Consider the following 23179-nt stretch of genomic DNA (forward strand, 5'->3'; position numbering starts at 1 on the left):
TGTGCATCTAGGAGTTGCATCAGTTTTTATATCCGTTTCTAGGAAAGGTATTTGATTTTCTGAATCAGCACCACCATAAATTGGATTAATAAAGTTAAACCATGTTGAGTTCCAAATGATCTGTGAACTTACATGGTTTACGTAAAAGAGGATGCGATTAGGGAAATGGAACACAGGAAAATATAAATCAGTAGTCTTCATGACATTACAAATTACTCCTTTCGTTTCAACTCGTAGGTTGTTTATTTTGTTATTTTTAGGTATACATTTTTCTATATATCTAAATATGGTGTATATTTAAGTTTATAGCAAAAACTACGAACTTAAAAAGGCCATCATGACTTATAATTTTGAACTGATGGACTAGTTTAGAATGTAACATATACCACACACAACACATGTCTAATCTCACGCCATTTGGACTAGTTCAGAAATGCTTTGATTGCTCTTATTCCTCATCTCCTGCCCAGGCTCTGCTTTTCATGCTTCAGCTATTGCACCCTAATCAGCACGCAACCCTTATCTCATAAAAGTAAATCTAGCGAAGAAGGTGCCAATTAATCAAGAGTGTACCTGATAGGCAGATCAGCTTCCAAACGGTACTCAATTTCCCATTCATGGCAGAAACACATCAGTGGGGCTCCTCTGCCAAAGAACTTGCTAAAGAACCACGTCCCCCATGGCACCAAATCTACTACCATAAGGAGCGTGGCCCGCCACGCATCCTCCCTGCACACCGACACCACCACAAGCGCGTGTGCTGGGGGCGTTGGAGCTTTCGTCTTCCTTCCATTAAACCGATGCAGATCGTCAAGATAGTCTAAGAAATGGCCGAGCAATCTCCAGGACTGATGTCTCATTAGTTGTTCATCGGCCCACATGGAATCCAGGAGGTTCGGCTCACTGATTTGGAATCCATGTGCCAAACAAAGTATCGATGGACGTAAGAAAGCTAAGATCTTCTTACCATGAGAAATAGAAGAGACCGACATCTCCACCTGGAGCTGCTGCCATGTCTATCCTCCTCATGGATGGATAGGAGCCATGGCGACCGCCGGCACCATGTCCACCTCCACGCCATCTCCGACTAGGGACATGGTCTGCCAAATCCTCAATCGCCGCGGACGTAGTCCGCGCCGAGGCTACTACACCGCAAGTGTGGTGCTCCCTGCGCAGCCATGTTGGCTCCCCACACTATTAGGGAAATGGCCTTGTGTACCGGTTGGGAACCCCTTTAGTACCGGTTGCGCAACCGGTACTATTAGTTTGGTACTAAAGAGAGGCTCTTACCGGTTCAAATAACTGGTACTAAAGGGGTATTAAAATATTAAAAAAAAGAAATCCCACCCCGCCCGAGCCGCACCCCGCCAGCCCAAGCCTGATCCCAAGCGCACTCTACCCCCCCCCCTGAGCCCGAGCCCCGCCCTTGCCCCCAGCCACCGCTTGCCTCCCGCCGCCACTCGCATCCCGCCGCCCCCAGCCCACATCCCGCCACCCCCAGCCCGCATCCCACCGCCGCCGCCCCGCATTCCACCACCCCCAGCCCCGCATCCTGCCGCCACCGCTCCATCCATCGGATCCCACCGCCGCTCCATCCGCCGGGTCTCGTTGCCGCATCCCGCTGCCCCTGGCCTCGCATCCCGCCGGCCGCTCCGTGCCCCGATGGCCGCCGCCACCTCGCCTCGCCCCGCCACCACTCCTCGCCTCAGGCATGAGGTGAGGGGCGAGCGGAGGGGGGAGGAGAGGGGAGGTCGGGGAGGGAGAGAGGGGGCCGGTGGAGGGGGAAGGAGGGGCTGGGTCGGCAGCGGCCTCCTGGAGGGAGGGAGGGAGGGGGTGTCGGTATTTTAGATCGGCAACCCGCCTAGGGGTTACCCTAGGTGGTCTTTTGTGCGGTAAGGGTCGTCGAGAATCAAGGAATCAATGGTGATGCAAGGTACACGATTTAGACAGGTTCGAGCCGCTAGATCGCGTAATACCCTACGTCCTGTGTGTTGGTTTGTATTGATCTTGAGAGAGATAGATGTCTTGAGGGGGGTCCCTGCCCGGCCTTATATACGCGGGAGGGTAGGGTTACAAGTCTGAGTCCTAGTCGGGTACTATTACAGAGTTCTACTCGGTATTTGGCCTGAGTAGTTTTTCCATAAACATACAAGACTAGTCCGAGAAGGATACGCCTATCCTTGTTCTGATCTTGTCCGAGTACGTCCCTTGGTGGGCCGTCCAAGGCCTACTCGTGGACCTAGAGAGTATGCCCGACAAGCCCCCGAGTACTTTGTAGTCGTGCGCCACAATCTTGGGCACTGCGGGCACTATCCGAATAGTTTTGCAGACTGAAGTGCTCGAGTACTGTCGCGTGGCTGGAAGGTACTCGTTTTGCTTTCTTCGAGTTGTCTCTGTTCCTGAGTAATTTTATATGGTAGTGCGATGTCAATCGCACTCCATATGGAGTAGCCCCCGAGCCTTAGGTTGAGTCGAAGAATCAGGCTTAGGGTCAAACCAGCTTTTGCCCATTTTACCCTTGGAGATCTTGAAAAGAAAAAACTGACCAACGGGTACGGTACCCACAGCCCCCAAGCACTTAGGCGATTTCTGTCGTTGAAGTGGTCAGCAGTTCGTTGAATAGACTAGCCGTTGGATGTTTAAGGCGATTGATACGCAATTAATCTGTCCGTTGCGCAACTGACGCATGGAAACTGGAGCCGGCGGAGATAAAACTGGAAGACCCCCTTTCGGTTGCTGTTACGCCGTATGGTAATCGGATCCCTTTTCTTCCTTTTCTACGCCTCCGCTCTGTGTTTTGCCGCCGCTAGCGACGCCGCCGCCGCCATTGCCACTTTTTGAGAAAGATCTGAGTGTGAGCCCTTTGAGGTTGAGTCCGTTGAATGCGCACCAACAAGATGGGCAAGAAACCCGAGAAGATCCAGGGCAAGGCTTCGGCGACCGGCATGGTCAAATCCAAGAAGGGGAAGGATTTGGTGCTGCCGGCGCCGAAGGTGGGGCCGACGAACCAAACTGCGCCGCCGCCGCCTGGAGCAACTTGGCAACACTCGGTGATGAAGGAGGAAGCTGTCCAGGCGCTAGTTGATGCGAAGCTCCTTCAACCGAAGGAGATTCTTGAGTGGCGCCCCACGTTTCCCAATGCGTGGCAGTTTGAGGAACATCCTGCCGAGACGGTGATGCTTGCACATTTTGTGGAAAGGGGATTGGTGGTGCCCACCTCCGATTTCTTCAGAGGTATTCTTGAGTACTATAAACTCCAGCTTGTCCACTTGAATCCCAATGGTGTACTGCACATGTCTATTTTTGTACACCTGTGCGAAGTTTACCTGGGAGTACCTCCAAGTCTCGAGTTGTTTAGGAAGCTGTTCCGTTGTAAGCCTCAGCCGAGTGCTCAGCGGACGGAAGTCTTTGGAGGTGCCGGGTTCTAGCTTAGGAACTCGGGTACGTATATTGAGTATAATCTGACCGACTCCCATGGGGAGTGGAAGAAAAGGTGGTTCTACATTGGGAACCATGAACCCCGCTTGCCTGTGGTGATTGGTCACGCGCCTAAGCATGCGGAGAGCTGGGTGAGCGAGCCCAAGGACACCCCTGAGCTCGATCACCTGATGCAGTAGATCATCAAGTTGAAGGCACTCGGTTTGACTGGGATCAACGTGGCGGCCAGCTTCCTGAAGAGAAGGGTTCAACCGCTCCAACAACGTGCTCACTCGGGAAGTGAGTACATAGGTCTGAAGGATCCATCGTGTATGTCCGATGAGGACATATCCAATGATGACGTAGAGGCACTGCTGGCTAAGTTTTTTAGGAACTATCAGGGAGTACCAGTAATCCCTGCAGCCCTTCATCAGTATGACGCCTGGTACGAGCCAGAAGTGGTAAGTGTTTTCCTCCTGACTTGTTCTTCTATGACTTGTGATTCTTGCTGCTGATACCGATTTGTCGTTTTGAAGTTCCGAGTTCTTGCCGGCTACTTGGCGCAGTCGGAAGAAGAGTCGGAAGCTGTCGTCGAGGAGTCGGAGGACGAGCCTTCTCCTCCTCTTAAAAGACGCAGAGTAGTCCGCAAAATGTCTGCGGCTAAGTCTACTTCAACCCCTGAGAAGTCTCGGGGTACCAAGGTATGTAGTCGGTAACATCTCTGTTACTGATGGATTTGAACTCGTTATTGATGTGCCGAATCTTGTCTTGATTTGTGAAGGCTGTGGATACGGCGCTTGGTGAAGACGAGGCTGTTTCTGGGGAAATAGCCGTGACCGACCAAGAAGTCGGTGATGTGGCTGTTAACATGGTGCCGGAGAGTGTTTATTGCAAGCTGACAAATCATACTGTTGAGGATTGCAGAAAAGTACAGAATAAGGAGAAGAAGAAAAACAAGTCGGCTGGTAAGGTCTCTGTTGCTGCTGCCGTGTCTGATGAAGAATCTGGAGATTGTCTGGTAGTATTTGCCGGTTGTGTTGCTGGTCATGATGAATGGATTCTTGATTCCGCATGTTCATTTCATATTTGCACTAACAGAAATTGGTTTAGCTCGTATAAGCCTGTGCAAAAAGGGGATGTTGTGCGGATGGGAGATAATAGCCCGTGTGACATTGTGGGGATTGGATCAGTTCAGATCAAGACTGATGATGGCATGACACGCACTCTGAAAAATGTCAGATATATACCAGGGATGTCCAGAAATCTTATCTCATTGAGCACACTTGATGCAGAAGGTTACAAATATTCCGGTTCAGATGGTGTTCTGAAGGTATCAAAAGGTACTCTTGTCTGCTTGAAAGGTGATCTTAATTCTGCAAAGTTATATGTCCTTAGAGGGTGTACTTTACCTCGTTCTGATTCCGCTGTTGCTGCTGTTACTAATGAGGAACCTAGTAAAACTAATCTTTGGCATATGCGTCTGGGACATATGAGTCACCATGGTATGGCAGAATTGATGAAGAGAAACCTACTGGATGGCTGCACTTCGAGTAAAATGAAGTTTTGTGAGCATTGTATTTTCGGGAAGCATAAAAGGGTATGTTTCAATACTTCTGTTCACACCACTAAAGGTACTCTTGATTATATTCATGCTGGTTTATGTGGTCCTTCCCGTAAGTCCTCACTTGGTGGTGCTCGTTACATGCTTACAATTATTGATGATTACTCTAGAAGGGTTTGGCCTTATTTTCTGAAACAGAAAGATGATACCTTTGCTGCTTTTAAGGACTGGAAAGTCATGATTGAAAGGCAAACTGAAAGCAAGGTGAAATTGCTTCGTACTGATAATGGTGGAGAATTTTGTTCGCGTGAATTTAATGATTATTGCAGATCGGAAGGCATTGTTAGGCATCACACCATACCCCATCCTCCACAACAGAATGGTGTGGCCGAACGCATGAACAGAACCATCATATCCAAGGCCCGTTGCATGCTGTCTAATGCTAGGATGAGCAAGCATTTTTGGGCTGAAGCTGCTAATACTGCCTGTTACTTGATAAACAGGTCGCCTTCTATTCCACTAAATAAAAGAACTCCCATTGAGGTATGGTCTGGTACGCCTGCTGATTATTCACAGTTGAAAGTTTTTGGATGCACTGCTTATGCTCATGTTGATCATGGAAAATTAGAGCCTAGGGCTGTCAAGTGTCTTTTCCTTGGTTATAGTTCGGGTGTCAAAGGCTATAAATTGTGGAACCCGAAAACAGGAAAGACTTTTATGAGCAGGAGTGTTGTTTTCAATGAATCTGTGATGTTTACTGATAGTTTGCCCTCAGATCACGTTCCAAAAAAGGAGTTGCAGCGTATGCGCATACAGGTGGAGAATGTCCATGATGTTGCTGATGCGCCCGACCCCTTGGTCCCGGGGTCGGATGCGCCCGACCCCTTGGTCCCGAGGTCGGATGTTGCTGCTGCGCCTGACCCCTTGGTCCCGGGGTCGGATGCACCCGACCCCTTGAGGTCGGACGATGCTCATGATGATGTTCAGCAAACTCCTTCTATTTTGCAGTCAGAGAAGGATTTACCCATTGCTCAACGCAAGTCCAAACGGACAGTTGCACCTCCTAATCGTCTTATTGAAGAGTGTAATTTGTCTTACCATGCTTTGAGTTGTGCTGAACAGGTGGAGAATGTTCATGAGCCAGCAACCTATAAAGAAGCTATTCATTGTCGTGATACTGAGAATTGGATTTCGGCTATGCATGAGGAGATGCAATCTCTTGAGAAGAACAGTACATGGGAGCTTGTACCTTTGCCTAAGAATAAGAAGGCCATCTGCTGCAAATGGATCTTCAAGAGAAAGGAGGGTTTATCTCCAAGCGAGCCTCCAAAGTATAAGGCAAGGTTAGTTGCTAAAGGCTACAGCCAAATTCCGGGTGTTGACTACAATGAATAGCTTCTTTATAGGTTGCTGGCTCTGGTAAAACACAGTTCAATTCACACTTTCCTTAGTATTGTTGCTTCACATGATCTTGAGCTTGAGCAGTTAGATGTGAAGACTGTGTTTCTGCATGGAGAGCTTGAGGAGGACATATACATGGACCAACCAGAAGGTTTCATAGTGCCTGGCAAGGAAAAATATGTGTGCAAGTTGAAGAGATCCTTGTATGGTTTGAAACAGTCCCCTCGACAGTGGAACAAGAGGTTTGATTCATTTATGTTATCACACAGTTTTAAAAGATCTAAGTATGATAGCTGTGTTTATATCAAGCATGTTAATGGATCACCTATATACTTGCTGTTATATGTTGATGATATGCTGATTGCTGCCAAGAGTAAGAATGAAATCAATAAGTTAAAGAAGCTATTGAGTAGCGGTTTTGATATGAAAGATCTTGGTAGTGCTAAGAAAATTCTTGGTATGGAAATTAGTAGAGACTGAAAATCTGGTTTGCTATTTCTTAGTCAACAAAATTATATCAAGAAAGTTCTTCAGCGTTTCAACATGCAAGATGCTAAGGCTGTCAGTACTCCTATTGCACCTCACTTTAAGTTGTCAGCTGCTTAGTGTCCTAGTATAGATGCAAAGATTAAATACATGTCAAAGGTTCCTTATTCTAGTGGTGTTGGGTCTTTGATGTATGCCATGGTTTGCTCTCGTCCAGATTTGCCATATGCTATGAGTCTTGTTAGTAGATATATGTCTAATCCCGGCAAAGAACATTGGAGGGCAGTTCAGTGGATTTTCAGGTACCTCAAAGGCACAACAGATTCCTGTTTAAAGTTTGGAAGAACTGATGAGGGTCTTATTGGCTATGTGGACTCAGATTATGCTGCTGATCTGGACAGGCGAAGATCACTTACAGGTTATGTGTTCACTGTTGGCAGTTGTGCTGTGAGTTGGAGGGCTACTTTACAGTCGGTTGTTGCTTTGTCTACTACTGAAGCAGAATATATGGCTATTTGTGAAGCGTGCAAAGAATTAATTTGGTTGAAAGGTTTGTACGCTGAACTTTGTGGAGTTGAATCTTGCATAAGTTTGCACTGTGATAGTCAAAGTGCAATTTACCTCACTAAAGACCAGATGTTCCATGAAAGAACTAAGCACATTGATATCAAGTATCATTTTGTGCGTGATGTGATTGAAGAAGGTAAGCTGAAGGTATGCAAGATCAGTACTCATGATAATCCTGCTGATATGATGACAAAGCCTGTTCCTGTTGCTAAGTTTGAGCTGTGCTCAAGCTTAGTTGGTTTAATTGGATAGTCCAAGAGACTATTGTTGGCACCAGTGTTTTTCTATCTTTGTTATGTTTAGGATGAAGGGTTGATTTATGATACAAGATGAATTTGTCTCAAGGTGGAGTTTGTTGGAGTTGATCCAAATTCACTCCAGAAGATAGGCCGGAGCATCCCGCTCAGGGGTCGGACATTCCCGACCCCAGGACTCAGGGTCGGGCGAGACGGAGCCTTACTCGGGGTCGGGCGAGACGGAGCCTCACTCGGGGTCAGGCAAGGCGGAGTTCCACCTTCAAGGGGTCAGACGCATCCGACCCCAGGACCCAGGACTCAGGGTCGGTCGAGGCGGAGATCCATCCTCAAGGGGTCGGGTGCATCCGACCCCGGACCAAGGACTCAAGGGTCGGGCGAGGCGGAGTTTCACCCTCGCCCGGGACCAAGGGTCGGTACACCCTGTCTAGGGTTTCGGTACTATATATACATACACCCTTACTAAGGTTTCGCAGAGACTTTGAGATTCTCTTGTAAGCCGCCACAGGCGTGTAACCCTAAACTCTTGAGATAGTGAGATTGTTGCCGGCTGGTGCCCGTGGTTTTTCCCCTTCACATCGAAGGGGTTTTCCACGTAAATCGTGTGTCTTCTTTGTGGTTTGATTCTTTACTTCATATCTCCATACGTCGTCCATAACAAGTATGGTGGTCTATCTCGCAATTGCCATGGATCTTCATCCTTGGGCCATCAAGGCGGTTGACAAAGATTTGCTGGGGCTTCTTATATATGGAGAGGAAGGAAAGAAGCTAATCCAGGTCCATGCTTGATTGCAGCGCCTAAATGATGCTGGCCAAAGGAGTTGGGAGGATTGGGCATTCATGATCTCCCCTTGGTTAGGCTTTGCAAATGAGATGGTTGTGGCTGCACAAAATTAAATTGACCCTGGTAAACCATGGGTGCTAGCTGTTTTCAATCTCTATGCATGCATATGTCAGGACCTTATTTTTGGTAGCTGTAGTGACCAATGTGGGCAGTGGCACCAACATGTTGTTCTAGATAGGCAGATGGTTGCACAATAACTTGGTTTATGATCTGGCTCCCCATTTGTTTCCCTTGTGACAAAGTGTCGAGCTAACAAGGGCACAGTGAGGGATGCCGACTTGCTTGGATTCAAGATGTACAAGGGGTTCTCTCTGTCGTAGCGATGAAATGCCGCCAATCTGCACCGGCCTTGGTGATGGCTATATGTGATAAGGAAAGCTAGTGGGGGTATGTCCAAACACCACCCAGTTGCTTCATAAATGAACATTCCTTTCCCGCGTGTTCTTTTAAGCGCTAAAAATAGGTTTCGTTTTTCAACGGTGATTGGTTATCAAGAGGTACCCCTCGATCTTTTTACCTTTTCTAGATACATATTATTATGCATCTAGATATAGGGTACATCTAAGTGCATAATAAAGTCTATAAATCTAAAAAAATAAAATGACCTATAATTTGGAATAGATGGAGTACTCGTTATGATAGAGATTTTTAGCTTGTTTATTACAGATCGCATGTTTGGAACGTCATAGGAGGTAAAGTGGCCAGATGAGAGCAGCAATAATAGCCCTTTTCCACACACGTTTTTTCTTTTGCTAAAATCAGAGAACAGAAACCATATGTATAAAACATATAATCTCTTCCTGAAAATACATGCTTCTAATCTATACCTAATATTAAAGTGTGGTTATTTCTTCCAACCGTCATGGACTTTTTTGAAAAAAAGTCCCTCAACTTTTTCGTAACCAACCCGCAGTCATCGCAATAGTTCTTGATAATTTTACAAAAAGATCCCCAAACTTTACTACAATTGACTTGAGGTCCAGCAAAGGCTGTTGCGCGAGGGAAGCGAGGGAGAGCCCACGCAGGTTGGTGGTGGACGTGCCTCTCTGCACCCCCTTTCCGCCACCGCCGCCGCCTTCTTGCTCGCTTGTTGCACCTCCGGCAGTGGTAGCCTCCCTCTCCTCTTCCTCCTCCCGATGCGGGCCCTCACGCGTGCCGTGTCGCTCCTCCTTGCCGCGTCGTCGTGGGGCCGGCTACGGCTCCCGTGCCACCACACCACTCACTGCCCGGCGCGGGGCCGAGTCTCGCCAAGGTACAGACCGCCCCTATCCTCTCTCTCCCCCCCTCCGCTCCCGCTCTCCTATCCTCAGCGCGGCGGTGCCCCGTTGCCCAGCTATCGATGGCGCTGCTGCTGCTACCCCAACGGCAGCGGATTCCAGTCCGCGTGTGGGTGCAGCCTGACTTGAGGTCTACTCTGGTTAGTATGCTCAGGGAACATTCCATTCCCAAAGTTCCTGATCGGCGGTGCCAAATTAAGTTAAATGTCAGCAATTAATGCTAGTAGCAGCAGGTGTGCTTGGCTTAGGAAGGGGTGCGTTGAGTAGATTTCAGTGTTGGATGCACATCTAATTATAGCATGCAGGTGGCTGGTGAAAATTGCCAGTTTCGCCTTGGGTGAGAGAAACATGCTAGCGCAGTTTCATTGTTTGAGCTGTGGCTGTGGGTGTTGATTCAGTTGGGCCGTGGTCCAATTGCTTTTGTCTATTTATTCTGTCTTGGTGCTGCTGGTCCTGTGATTCAGCTTGCTTACCTTAGGATGCATTCAGTTACTGCTCAATAAAGGTCTACAAGTGATTCTTCAAACTTGGCCTTGACATTGCCTAGAAATGCACTGAAAATACTACATCTATGGCCTTGCCAGCGGCGGCGCGGGACGCGCGCCACCACTCCATCGCTCGTGTGACCAATCCTTCCCGCACTCACCACGCACTACTGCCGCTCGTCCTAGCAGGTAGCTGCTCCCTCGGGTTGCACGCCCTACCCACCACCTGGACCTAAGGGTTGAAGGAGGAGGAGGAAGGAGAAAGGAAACAAGGAGCCGAGTGCCTCCTTGCACCCAACCAAGTAGAGCCATGTGCCAGCGAGGGCATGGCACTAGGGAGGGGGAGCAACTAGCAATTGGGGGCTCGATTTTGCAGTTGATTGGAACGATTTGGAGTGGATTATAGAAGGGAGGTGGAAGGAAACGAGAAGAAAAGGAGGACGCACTCCTGCTTATGGTGGCTAGAGGCGCTGTGGCCTACTGCTCGAAGCAGGAACGAGGCTAGGCACGAGGAGGACGAAGGCTTGCTTGGGCGACGGCGAGGACGGCAAGATGCACAACACCTAGGCGACGGCGAGGATGGGGCAAGATGCGGGTGGTGCCGATGGACGAAGAGGCAGCAACTGGCTGGATAATGAAGAGTATGGGAGAAATCGAATGAATGGATGGAGTGAAGGTTAAGCGATGATTTTTTGTATTTCCATGAAACAACCCACAAATATCTTCTACTACTATACTTGTAATGGGAGGACTATTAGGGATAACGTACCAACATATTGTGAAGCGAAGCCAACATATTAAGAACAAGCGAATAATAATATGAGAGCAAGTAAATATGTAACAACGCACGGTCATTTCTGCTAGTCTTATATAACTCTAAAGCCTAATAACTATGATTTTCATACGTCAAAAGAGAGTTGCAAGTTTGCAACGATCAATTAGATAAAAAAAAAAGAGAGTTCGATCAATTGAATTCTACGGTTTTCCATATCGTCACGCATCACGCGTGTCGCCCACATACATCTGTGTTAGTATAATAAAGCATTGAATATCATTCTTGTTCTTATCTCTCTCGGCTTAATTTGTCCCAGGAAAGCTTTTTTTAAACGTTCGAAAGTACACGTTTGTACTTTGTTTGAAAAAAATAGTATAAGCTCGAGACTTGTCGACCAAACTTTAATTTTCCTCCGAAACAAAATCAACGGAGGAGAGGGAGGGACTTGTATAACTAACACATCCGCGTGCTCGGCGGGCTAGCTGCCGACCTGTCCTTGTACTGTATTATTCAACTTGATAGGCCATGTGCGGCCCCAATAACAGGACAACAGCAAGAGCACAGCCCACGAGAGTCAAGTCGTCGATGATCCCAGGGATGGAGCAGGCCTCGTTTCGTCGGCACCCACAAGTCCACCCTCCACCGCACGCCGTCGCCTAGTCCACCAAACCGTCGCTGTTCCGGCTAGCTGCGACGACGCTTCGTTGTGTGCGTTCACAACGTGGATACTGTAACATAATAGAGCTAACAACGAGTTTATATTATTATCGTACTATCAGTTTGCTAACTATATATAATAGCCTAATCATATAATACTTTACATTAATATCTGGTATTTTACCAACTATCTCAGCATACATGAGTCAGACTTAACTTTACATATCATGACATGGACGGGACTGTCTATTAGACGACATAATCTCACTTGCTCTAGTATGGTGTTACTCATATTCTATTCCAAGGTCGAGTAAAATCAGGAGATTTGTTAATCAGTCATTCAGTCCGCCAGTCGCTATCGAGATGCGTGATTGAGGTTGCCAGTCAAACGTGGAATCTCTTGATGCGCTTATGTTGACTTTTCTTAACTCGCGAAGGCGACACGTACGCAGTATCACGACTTGTCAAAGTGCAGCGTATGCAATGCAATTTCCGGCGACGAAACGAGGACGACGACGGCGCACTGAGCCGTGCAGGTGTTTACTGTCCCGTGCTTCCAAATTTCAGTCTTAAGATCGGCACATGCATGTGAGCTCAAAAACAACAAGACATCGCGTGCTATTCAACCTAGCTAGGACTCCGAGTCCATCGATTAAATTCTATTTCCTCGGCGCGTATTTCGGGCGGGAAGGTACATCAGCCACAACAACCTCCACGAGCCGTTAAAAATAAAAACTCTTACTCCACATGCTGTTAAAAGAAAAGGAAGGAAAAAAATTAACTCCGCGAGGTCCGGAAAGATATTAGTCGCGAGACTGACCGTGGCCGCGAGATCTTTGTGAGATCGGACGACCTGGCCGGGTCGTCGTCCTCGGCAACCGTATGATCTGGGTTCTGGCTGGAGATTCACCGCATGATCGGCAAGTAGCTTCTCTTCTTCGATCTGCGCCCAATAAAGAAGAGGAGCCTTACCTGCTTGCCGCCTCCACTCCTTCTCCATCTCCATTGCTGAAGGCTCTGCCATCCATCAGCCATGGGGACCCAAGCACCAGAGAGCTATTCTCCTGCGAAGGTACGTGCCTCCACCAAGCACACACGCACTCCATCTCTTTCTCTATCTCTGCATAAATTCGCCAGGAAACTGCTAGATCGCTATCAGAAATTTAAGATTTTTGGGACAACAGAATGTCGACGAACTCGAGCTTTCCAATCAAACCATGCAGCTTGCAATCCTTGCTCCAATTGATGGGCGTCCGGGCAACTAATCACAACTAATTGCCAAAAAACTCACAGGATGGCAAGACCGCACAGGAGAAGGCGATCGAGGACTGGCTTCCTATCAACGGGTCCAGGAACGCCAAGTGGTGGTACTCCGCCTTCCACAATGTCACCGCCATGGTCGGCGCCGGCGTCCTCGGCCTCCCCTACGCCATGTCCGAGCTCGGCTGGTAACTACTGTCATGTCAAGAACCTTTTCTTTCTTTCACGGCGACTACCCACCTCAACATACTAAGTCAACTCTTACAAAGTTCTCCTGAAAATATTTTTGATCTGTTTTTAACTCATCAAGCAGTTGATTCAGTTCACTTGGGTCTGGATCTAATAATTAGGAATAAATGCGACTGATGCATACGAAAAAATTCAGTCGCCTGATTTGTTTGACTTTTGACCGACTAAGATGATTCAATTCTCAGGGGCCCTGGCATCGCTGTGATGATCTTGTCATGGATCATCACGCTGTACACGCTGTGGCAGATGGTGGAGATGCACGAGATGGTGCCAGGGAAGCGGTTCGACCGGTACCACGAGCTCGGGCAGCACGTCTTCGGCGAGAAGCTGGGCCTCTGGATCGTCGTGCCGCAGCAGCTGGTGGTGGAGGTGAGCCTCAACATCATCTACATGGTCACCGGCGGCCAGTCCCTCAAGAAGTTCCACGACGTCATCTGCGACGGCAAGTGCAAGGACATCAAGCTCTCCTACTTCATCATGATCTTTGCCTCCGTCCACTTCGTCCTCTCCCAGCTCCCCAACTTCAACTCCATCTCCGCCGTCTCCCTCGCTGCTGCCATCATGTCAATCAGGTAAATATCTGAAAACTGGATATAGCTAGCCCGAATTCATTATCATTGATATGAACACTTGTGCTAGTTACTCGACTATTGCGTGGGGAGCATCCTTGGACAAGGGGAGGGAGGCGAACGTGGACTATGGCCTGCGCGCGACTACGACACCAGGGAAGGTGTTCGGCATCCTAGGCGGTCTAGGTGATGTGGCATTTGCATATTCAGGGCACAACGTGGTGCTGGAGATTCAGGCTACCATCCCTTCGACACCGGAGAAGCCATCTAAGCATGCCATGTGGAAGGGCGCGCTCGTTGCCTACATAATTGTAGCAATGTGCTACTTCCCTGTCACATTCGTTGGGTACTGGGCCTTCGGCAACAGTGTCGACGACAACATCCTCATCACACTTAACAAGCCTAAGTGGCTCATTGCCGCCGCTAACATGTTTGTTGTTGTCCATGTCATTGGCAGTTACCAGGTACGTACATGTCTTCGTCTGGTACATGAAACTACGTACACTCCATATATCATCTTTGAACTGAATCTTGTTGTTGGCACAGGTTTACGCAATGCCGGTATTCGACATGATGGAGTCAGTGCTGGTGAAAAAGCTGCGGTTCGCTCCAAGCCTAAGACTTCGTCTTGTTTCACGCACTTTCTATGTTGGTAATGCCTCTATCTGAACTCTGAAGGTGTGCTCACCAAAGGGGATCCATCTGACACTGTAAAAAACAAGACTGACTAGTTGCAACCTGTGCAGCGTTCACAATGTTCATTGGTATCAGCTTCCCCTTCTTTGGTGGATTGCTCAGTTTCTTTGGTGGATTAGCCTTCGCACCGACAACTTATTTTGTAAGCTCCCATTTTCTTTCCTGCTGCAACAATGTAACTTTTTGAATATCGCAATGTCTTATAACCATCAATGTGATCAAGTCCTGTTGATCAGTAGAAGTAAAATCAGGTCTAGCATTGTAACCTGACCAAATCTTCCTTGTTTCTTCCAGCTTCCCTGCATCATGTGGCTCGCAGTCTACAAGCCCAAAAGATTCGGCCTCTCATGGTTCACCAACTGGGTAAGAACTAATGCCTTCAGATCTGAAGCCTCTGTTTCTGCATTCAGTAGAATGCCTCTGCTAAGATTGACCTCTATGCCCCCATGTTCTTCAGATCTGCATTGTCATTGGAGTGCTGCTGCTGGTGTTGTCGCCGATTGGAGGGCTCCGGCAGATCATTTTGACAGCCAAGACATACAAATTCTACCAGTAAATATGATTAACTGGGGATGTATGCACGGGAAGATGCAAAGGCCAGAACACTTTCCATTATCTATAATAATAAGTAAATATAGTCAGTTCAACATATATAAGCTAGGAATGCCGGTATCAAATCAAAACTTGATCCAGTCGATGATGGACCGAAAAGCGGTTCTGATAATTTAGGCTTCAACCTGGGGGTCGTTTTCAGTTAATTAATAGACATATGCCGTGTTTCTCTATTTTCTAGGGTGGATAGGCATTTATGTGCAAGAGGGAGAGTGAATGCTAGTGGTTGGTATTTCTTCCATCCACAGCTTACCGTATCTTTGAGACTTTGAAGTTGGGACCATAAAGAGCGACCTATATTATGATTTATGATGATGTTTTCAACTTGTAGTTTTCATATTTTACAATACTTGTACAGTACAGGCTTTGTTCTTGGTTGAGAACACTATTATGAAACTCCACGAAGGCGTTCTGTATTACGATGTTTCTTCTAATGATGATGACTGACTTAGACTACTAAGGCTAGTCTCGGTACATGGTTTCATTGTACTGTTACCAATATTAGGAACTGTTGAGTGTTATGGGTATGAAACTCCTCTCACATGTAATGAAACTTTCCCTTCTCTCTCCTCATAAAGACCTTGCATAAACTTCCATGGCCTAACATAAACTCTAGGATGACCGAGGGGATTGTGATTAATGCGCGCTCTTTATGTCACTATGTAGGTTTAATGCTCTACCTTCCGTCACAAAGGGTAGGATATAATTTGTTGTGCTACTATTATCTAACTATCTATAAAACGAAGAAAAGAAAACTAACAAGATCATAGTCAACTATCCTGATCCCTACAAAATTATCCAAATGTCTTATCCAGATTATATTCTGGGTGTCTTTGGTTGGGCTTTCCAACCTACTTTTGCAAATAAAAGCCAACCAAAAGGGTAAAAAGAAATATGTGCTTTTGCCTAAAAGCAACTTTCACTTTAATACAAATCCAAAAGCAGGTTTCGGCTCCTTTTAAATAAAGAAATTATCCACCTACAGCTGGAGGATACCGATTTAATTTTTCCTCCTCTCTGTTCCCGTCCGTGACCCCTTCCCGTCACCCTCACCCGCACCCACCCGGAAGCACTGGAGCAACCTCGCCGGCGACGAGTGGGAGCGCGTCGCGGCGGCCTCGCGCGAGCCGTCATTCTGGGCCATGCGCAACGACGCGCGCAGGGAGCGCTGGCTCCCGGGGTTATTCGCGAGGTGTACGACATACTCGAGGGACGGGGACGAGCGATCCTCGCCGGCCGGTCCGCCGGGGAATGCCGCGGAGGAGGAGGAGGCGGTGGCGATCTGCCACCCCTGCTCTCGCGGTTCCCCTCCGAGACGAGATTAACACCGAATCGATGCCCCGCCAGGCCGCCGCAGACGAGCGCCGAATCTTCGCAATGGAGTTCTTGACGCACTAATTCGGCCACTAGTGCCGCGAATCGTCAAAATCTAGTTGCTATTGTCAAAATCGAGCGCTTGCATATCATGAATCGAGCTCCTCAAGCTGGTCTCGTCATTTCCTCCATTCTCCAAAATTCGAGCTCCCAGTCTATATGCGACACAAATTGATCAGTCACCTGACCTCATCATGACCAATTCCACCAATCTCTTCAAGTAATCTGAGTTAATTCAGTTGGATCCCCAACAAGAGGGGCATGAACGAGCGCAGGACTCGTTGGCTTGGCCATGGGGGAAACGAATGCAGGTCCTCTACAGCTAGCTTAGCAGATATGCGCTATGTAGTTTGAGGACCTCCTCCTCCACGACGACCCGTCGGCAGCCCGCTTCGCTTTCCTCCATGGCTGCTCGGAGCGAACCTTCTTCTCCGGGTCGAGGCGACGCGGGAGAGCCCCTCCACGGTGGCCCGGTGCGTACCTTCCTCTCGTCGTCCTGGCCTTGGAGCTCCGAGCGGCCATCTCCACAGGCCCTACTCGATGATGTCTGCGCCCTCAGCACCATCATCGCTGGATAAGCCTTTTGAAATTTTGATGGATATTTACTTTGATGGATGAAAAATATAGAAAATTTATTTTTTTTCTTTTCTAAAATAGTCATTTACATGCGAATTAGTGAACACATTATTTTGTTACAAGCAATTTGTATATAAACTGATCATAAGACCTTCAGGGGCATTACAGATATTTCTTACACAGCCTACAGATTCACAACTGCTCCAACCAAACGGTCTCCTGCTTTTGACACAGCTGCTTTTCTATAGCTCACAGTAGCTTTTTCAAAAGCCACGGCCCAACCAAACACACCCTCTGTACCCATCGCAGTAGAAAATAGTGACAGCAAAACGGACAGGGCCTACTTAGGAGTGCGGCCCAAAAGGGAATTCGGCCTGGTTACTCTTTTTTTTTTTGGACATTCGGCCTGGTTACTCACAAAGGTGATCCCAGTTCGTGACCCAGTTTTAAATTTTTGTATTTATTTTCTCTTATATTTTCCCTTCTATCCGTAATGATTAAATAGTTGCATTTATGATTTTGTGTCTTTCAACATTTTTTTTGAACAACATGATTCAATATTTTATAGATATACTATTTTTACATTTTCATACAAAAATATTGTACAGTTGTGAATTGTGATTAACCTTAATGTATTAGACTCAACATTCTGTCTTTCTTTAGTTTCCCGACTAGATTCCGCATTTTCTAAAACTAAGATAAAAATCTAGAATATTTCAATACTATCACGCAAAGTGTTCGACTAGGTATTTCCAAATGTTGAATATAGTTGAATGTTGTTTTAAACAAAATAAATCTGATATTTGACAATTTTTCTCCCTAATTCTAACGAGTTTGGAGAGAAAACACAAGTTGACAATACTCCATTATATTAGCACTACATCTGACTTTAACAGATTTCAAACAAAGGCAAAATAGAGGCACAGTAAAGTGTGGTCCAGGAACGGACAAGTGCAAGAAAGAATTCTTCAATTAAGGAGACAACAAAATAGCATTTTGTTTTGACAAACTTCATCGCCACTTGTTGGAAGAGATGCCTAAGGTCCTAGGCTGGCAGTATCAAATTTCATCTTCTGACTTTGTTAAGTGATATTTGGAAACCCAACATGTTTTTTATATAATTTATTTCAGATCCGTTTAATTCACTCCCACAAAGAGTCAAACCCATACCTATTAGATGTTACTCAGGAGTTTTAACCACTAGACTAGAGATCTTTTTCACTTTCGTCAAGTGCTATTGAGGCGAAAACTTCATCGTCATGGGACACAAGACACATCTAGTGGTGGATCCAACCTTAGAGCCTAAAGATTATACTAAGAGAAAAGGATACTGTTGGAGTTATGAGCCCCGCAATCCACCTGGGGGTTACCCAGGTGGTTGATTTGTAGATGAGGGTGGTTGCAAGACCAAGAACTCGAAGGTGATCGCGAGAACACGAAGGGGACACGAGGGATTTAGACAGGTTCGGGCCTCTGAGGAGTAATACCATACGTCCTGTGTTTTGGTGGATTCTATTACTCAAGATTGATCTGATGATCTGTTGTTCATTGCTCTTAGGGGGCGCCCTTGGCCGCCTTATATAGTCTAACGACCAAGAGTTACAAGTCGGTTTGAATCTAATATACTCAGTATTACATGGAAGGTAATCTAAGTCGGATTACAATACGCATCCCATGATATCCGGATAGATTTGGACAGTCTAGTTGCCTTGACGTGCACTCTAAATAACTTCATGTCCTCGGCCTGCACGCCCTGGTCGGGCAGGCCCACTTGTCAAGTCCGGTTAGCATCCTGGTCGGTGGGGACCTATGGGGTACCCATATCCCTCAAGCTCCTGAGCAATATGTAGGCGAACAGGAACTTGAGTTCGTCACAGCAAAGCTTGAATTTAGGTCGGCTGAAGTTGTGATGATGTCATGGTGACGGAGAGGCTGTGCGGTGCTCAAACTAATGAAATCCGAGCGAGCGCAGGGCCAGCGGTAGAGCGAAGATGAGCACCGAGTTTGATGGATGCTCACATCCAGCAGGTCAAAGCGATGGGTGCGGAAGGCGTCGCAAGACGCACTCCGTAGGAGTAGCCCCCGAGCATTGAAGCGATTAGGATAATCGGTCCAATGGTCAAGAAAAAAGAGGTTATCTCTTTGAAACAATCCTTAGTGTCCGAGCACGAAGGACAAGCACAACCTCAGAGGCATGCCGACCAAAAAATCCACGCCCAAATCTCTTGGAGATAAAGGTTGAAGCAATGATGGGTAGACGACAAAAGGTCCTTGTTCACGGGGGTGCTGCTGCATCAGAGAAGCTGCACGGGGATACTACTTCATCGTAGTAGTTCTCCCATGGATTTGCTGTACACCAAGATGTCATCCATAAACACTAGGACTCCTTTCCTTAGCATTGGTGCACAGATGGTGTTCATGATGGCTTGAAAGGTGGTTGGTGCATTGGTTAGGTCAAAGGGCATAACTTTGAACTCCCAATGGCCATGGTGTGTTTTGAATGTTGTCTTATGTTCTTCGTCTAGAACCAATCTTATTTGATGATGTCCCAAACTCATATCCAACTTTGTGAACTATTTGACTCCATGGAGCTCATCTAATAGTTCATCAACTTATTCTTGACTGTGGTGGCGTTGAGCTGTCTGAAATCAATGCAAAACTGCCATGAGCCATCCTTCTTCTTGACTAGCAAAACTGGTGATGCAAAGGGACTTGCACTTGGCTGAATAACTCCATTCATCAGCATTTCCTTCACCTGTCTCTCTATCTTATCTTTCTGCATGGGATTGTATCTGTAAGGCTTGATGTTGACAAGTTTTACTCCTGAAATTAGTGGTATGTGATGGTCGAACTCCCTTTGCGGCGGTAACCCTATGGGCTTCTTGAATAGCGACTCATGGTCTTAGATCAGTTGTTGGACTTCTGCAAGAATTTGGTTCTTGACAGGTGCGGAGGCCACCTAGTTTAATTGAACCATTTGAGCAATACCTCATTTCCTCAACAACCCTTTGAACTTCCTTAGCTTGAGCTTCGGGCATTTGGACGTACAATCCTTGATCCCCCTTAGAGTGATGCAAGTCCCTTTGTAAGTGAATCTCATTTTCTTCTCCTTCCAATAACCCCACATAGGGCTGTGTTGCTCCAGTCAATCAGCACCTACAATGAGATCATTGCATATGATTGGGAGCACTTTGGCATATGATACAAATGTGTGACCTTGAGTCCACCACTGCAACCCTCTAACCTTCCAGTCACAGCTCATCTTGCCACCATCTGCCACTATGACTATCATGGCAGTGATCTTTGTCATAGATAGACCCAACTGTCTAACCAACTCTTCTCTGATGAAAGTACTTGAGCTTCCAGAATCAATAAGTATCAAAATCTCTTGGTTCTGTATCAGACCTTGGAGTCTCATTGTTTTCTTGCCTTGGATTCCTTCTGCAACGAAATATGATATTGCTAGTATTTTCTCATCATTGCCTTGGTCACCAATGTCACTTGCCTCATCCTTCGAGTTATTGATTTCCATCACTTCTAACAATTCTTCTAATACATGCAGTGGTATTTGTTTAGGACATTGATGCTGGGGCGAATATGGTTCACCACACTTCATGAATAGGCCTTTGGCTCTTCTTGCTGCTCGTCGTGCTGAAACCTTGTCATCCCATCTTGGTTTGCCTTGTTGCTTGTTGCCACTTGGTGCTTAGCCGAGAACACCTACAGCAAATGGTTGCTGCACTGGTGGTGTTGAAGTTCTAGATGATAGCCTTGCCTCCCTTGATCTTGAGGAATATCTCCGGCTCGCCGCTTCCAGCATATCCTCCTGCATGAGTGCAAGGGACAACACAACATCAACAGTTCAAAGTTTATGTAATTGTAGGGCATTGCTAATATTGTGATTAAGCCCATCCAAGACCTTTTGCACAAAAAATATCTCATCAATCTCCTTGTTATGGACAAGAACTCTATGTTTGGCTTGCTCAAAGTGATTGGCATATTCTAAAACATCACTGGTTTGCCTAATGGACAAGAGGTCTCATGTAATTATGATATAGGTCCCTACCAGACTTTTGCTCAACAGCAACACAAAGATCAGGCCAGCTATCTATGATGTGTTGTGCTTCATATGTTTGTAACCACAAGGATGCATTTGATTTGAAATTTATGGTGGCAAAGGGGGCCCAAAGATGCACTAGAACATTAAATATGGCAAAGTATTTTTCACACTTGTCTCTCCACACTCTTGAGTGCTCACCAGTGAATATGGGTAGCTTGTAATCACGGTTGTGCTGATGATGTTGTGCAATAGGATTGGTTCTTCTATCACTAGCCTCAGGTGTATCAACAGTGTAATTGAGTTTGGGATGTTGATTCTCACCCTTGACCAGGGTGTGATGGGGAACAGAGCCCCAACATCGGCACCCTGGTGACTTGTTTCGATACGGTGGCCCTTGGCCCGCCCCTCTTCCTCGCGCGAAGGGGCCTGTGGCGGAGGAGCAGACATGAGTGCTTCCAATGCCTTCATGTGTGATGTGAGATCTTTGATTTCTTTACTCATCTCCACGGCAAATTTGTCGGCGCCGATGCTCCATTGTTGAGCCCGTCAACAGTCGTTGTGACCTTCAGTTGATTCATTTGGATTGCCTTCACCTCCTTGATGAGGAAGTCCATCTTCTCTTCAGCGGTTGTCATCAGGTAGGTGAGCGTTGATGCCCAGGGCTTCTTCCCTCGTGGTCGAGGTTGTGATGGCGGCAGACTCGGGCTGGCGGGGGGGGCGAATTTGGTGGTGATTTGTGGGGGTAATTATTTGGAGGAGGCACCAAATCAACGGCTCTGGTGCCAGATGTGATGGTCCTACACTATGCTGGCAGCGCACTAGCGAGCTTCGGACAGAGATTGTGTTGTCGGCGGTGGTGGCTTGGGGAGGAAGAAGAATAGAGATAGGGTTGGAGGAGTTTAGGTTTAGTCTTTCATGTCTCCTTGCTCACTGGCACATGGTGCATACATAGCTACTTACACAGGCTCGGCCCATACGCACATGGCCCATGGCCCACACACTTACATGGCCTCAAGTCCAGTATGGGGTTATGACACCCATCTCCAAATCACCTCTGCCCACAACTAACCCACCTCCACGGGTACACCCTCGAGCATCTCCGAGCCCCATACAAGCCACGGGCAGCCGGGGATTTGAGTTTTCTCAGCCGCCACCACCGTCGGCTATCGACGCCGCCCCTCCGATCACATACTTCCGACCATCGGCGAGGACCACCGACCACTAAAATCGACTTGTGAGTGGAAGGGAAGCTCCTTCTCCTTGCACATGGCTATGAAGGACGACATGCCGGATGAGAAAGTATGCATGGCGGCTGGGCGCCCAACAAAACATGGTGGGCTAGCAGCGCACGGTGAAGTAAGGGTTGATCCAGTCAATCCTTAGGTTCTCTGCGAATTGAACCATTGCTTACTCCTTATTAAATTGAAGCCCCATTATACTTGTTTTCGCGGAGCAGATCGATGATCCATCGGTTCGAACTGACCTATGCCCATTCTTATTCACACCCAAATCCAAATAATTATTATCCACTCATTACCCTCCCCAATCCCACCCATATCCAATGGATAATTAACTTGTGCTACATATATATACATATCCAAATAATTAATTATACCCTCTCCATTTCTAATAAGTATATAATTTTCTACACATATCCTCCCCATTTGAAGTGGGTGTGAATTTGGGGAGAGAGGATGGATACCTAGTGGCAAGCCTACTTTAGGATCAGGCTGCATTGCTTTCCTTCCTCCTGTTTTTATCTCAGGATATCTCAAGAGGCAGTAACTTCACTGACATTGGCGCACACAAAAAAAATGTTGCAGGCAGCAGCTAGTAATAACAGCACAGGATACACTACTAGAAAACTGAGCATTGGTCCTAGCCCTTAGTACCGGTTGGTTTTTGTCCAACGGATAGTTCCCAAGGAAGCCCCCGTGACCCCCTTTAGTACTGGTTGGGGGCTCCAACCGGTACTAAAGGTCACCCATTAGTACTGGGTGGGCCCTCCACCCAGTACTAAAGGCCCTTAGGCACATTAGTACCGGGTGAAGGCTCCACA

At 47.1% G+C, this 23179-nt stretch overlaps 1 protein-coding gene across 1 annotated transcript; it reads left to right on the top strand.

Moving 5' to 3' along the window:
• The first annotated feature begins 12434 nt into the window (after positions 1-12434).
• LOC117861509 (lysine histidine transporter 1) lies at positions 12435-15529 on the top strand. Its single transcript, XM_034745079.2, has 8 exons — positions 12435-12796; positions 13018-13172; positions 13419-13805; positions 13873-14266; positions 14349-14454; positions 14549-14640; positions 14793-14861; positions 14956-15529. Exons 1-8 carry the CDS (start codon positions 12758-12760, stop codon positions 15052-15054), a joined length of 1341 nt encoding a protein of 446 aa, XP_034600970.1. The 5' UTR covers positions 12435-12757; the 3' UTR covers positions 15055-15529.
• Positions 15530-23179: the final 7650 nt, after the last annotated feature.

Source organism: Setaria viridis, chromosome 6, assembly GCF_005286985.2.
Source record: "Setaria viridis chromosome 6, Setaria_viridis_v4.0, whole genome shotgun sequence".
In the NCBI taxonomy this organism is placed as follows: domain Eukaryota; kingdom Viridiplantae; phylum Streptophyta; class Magnoliopsida; order Poales; family Poaceae; genus Setaria; species Setaria viridis.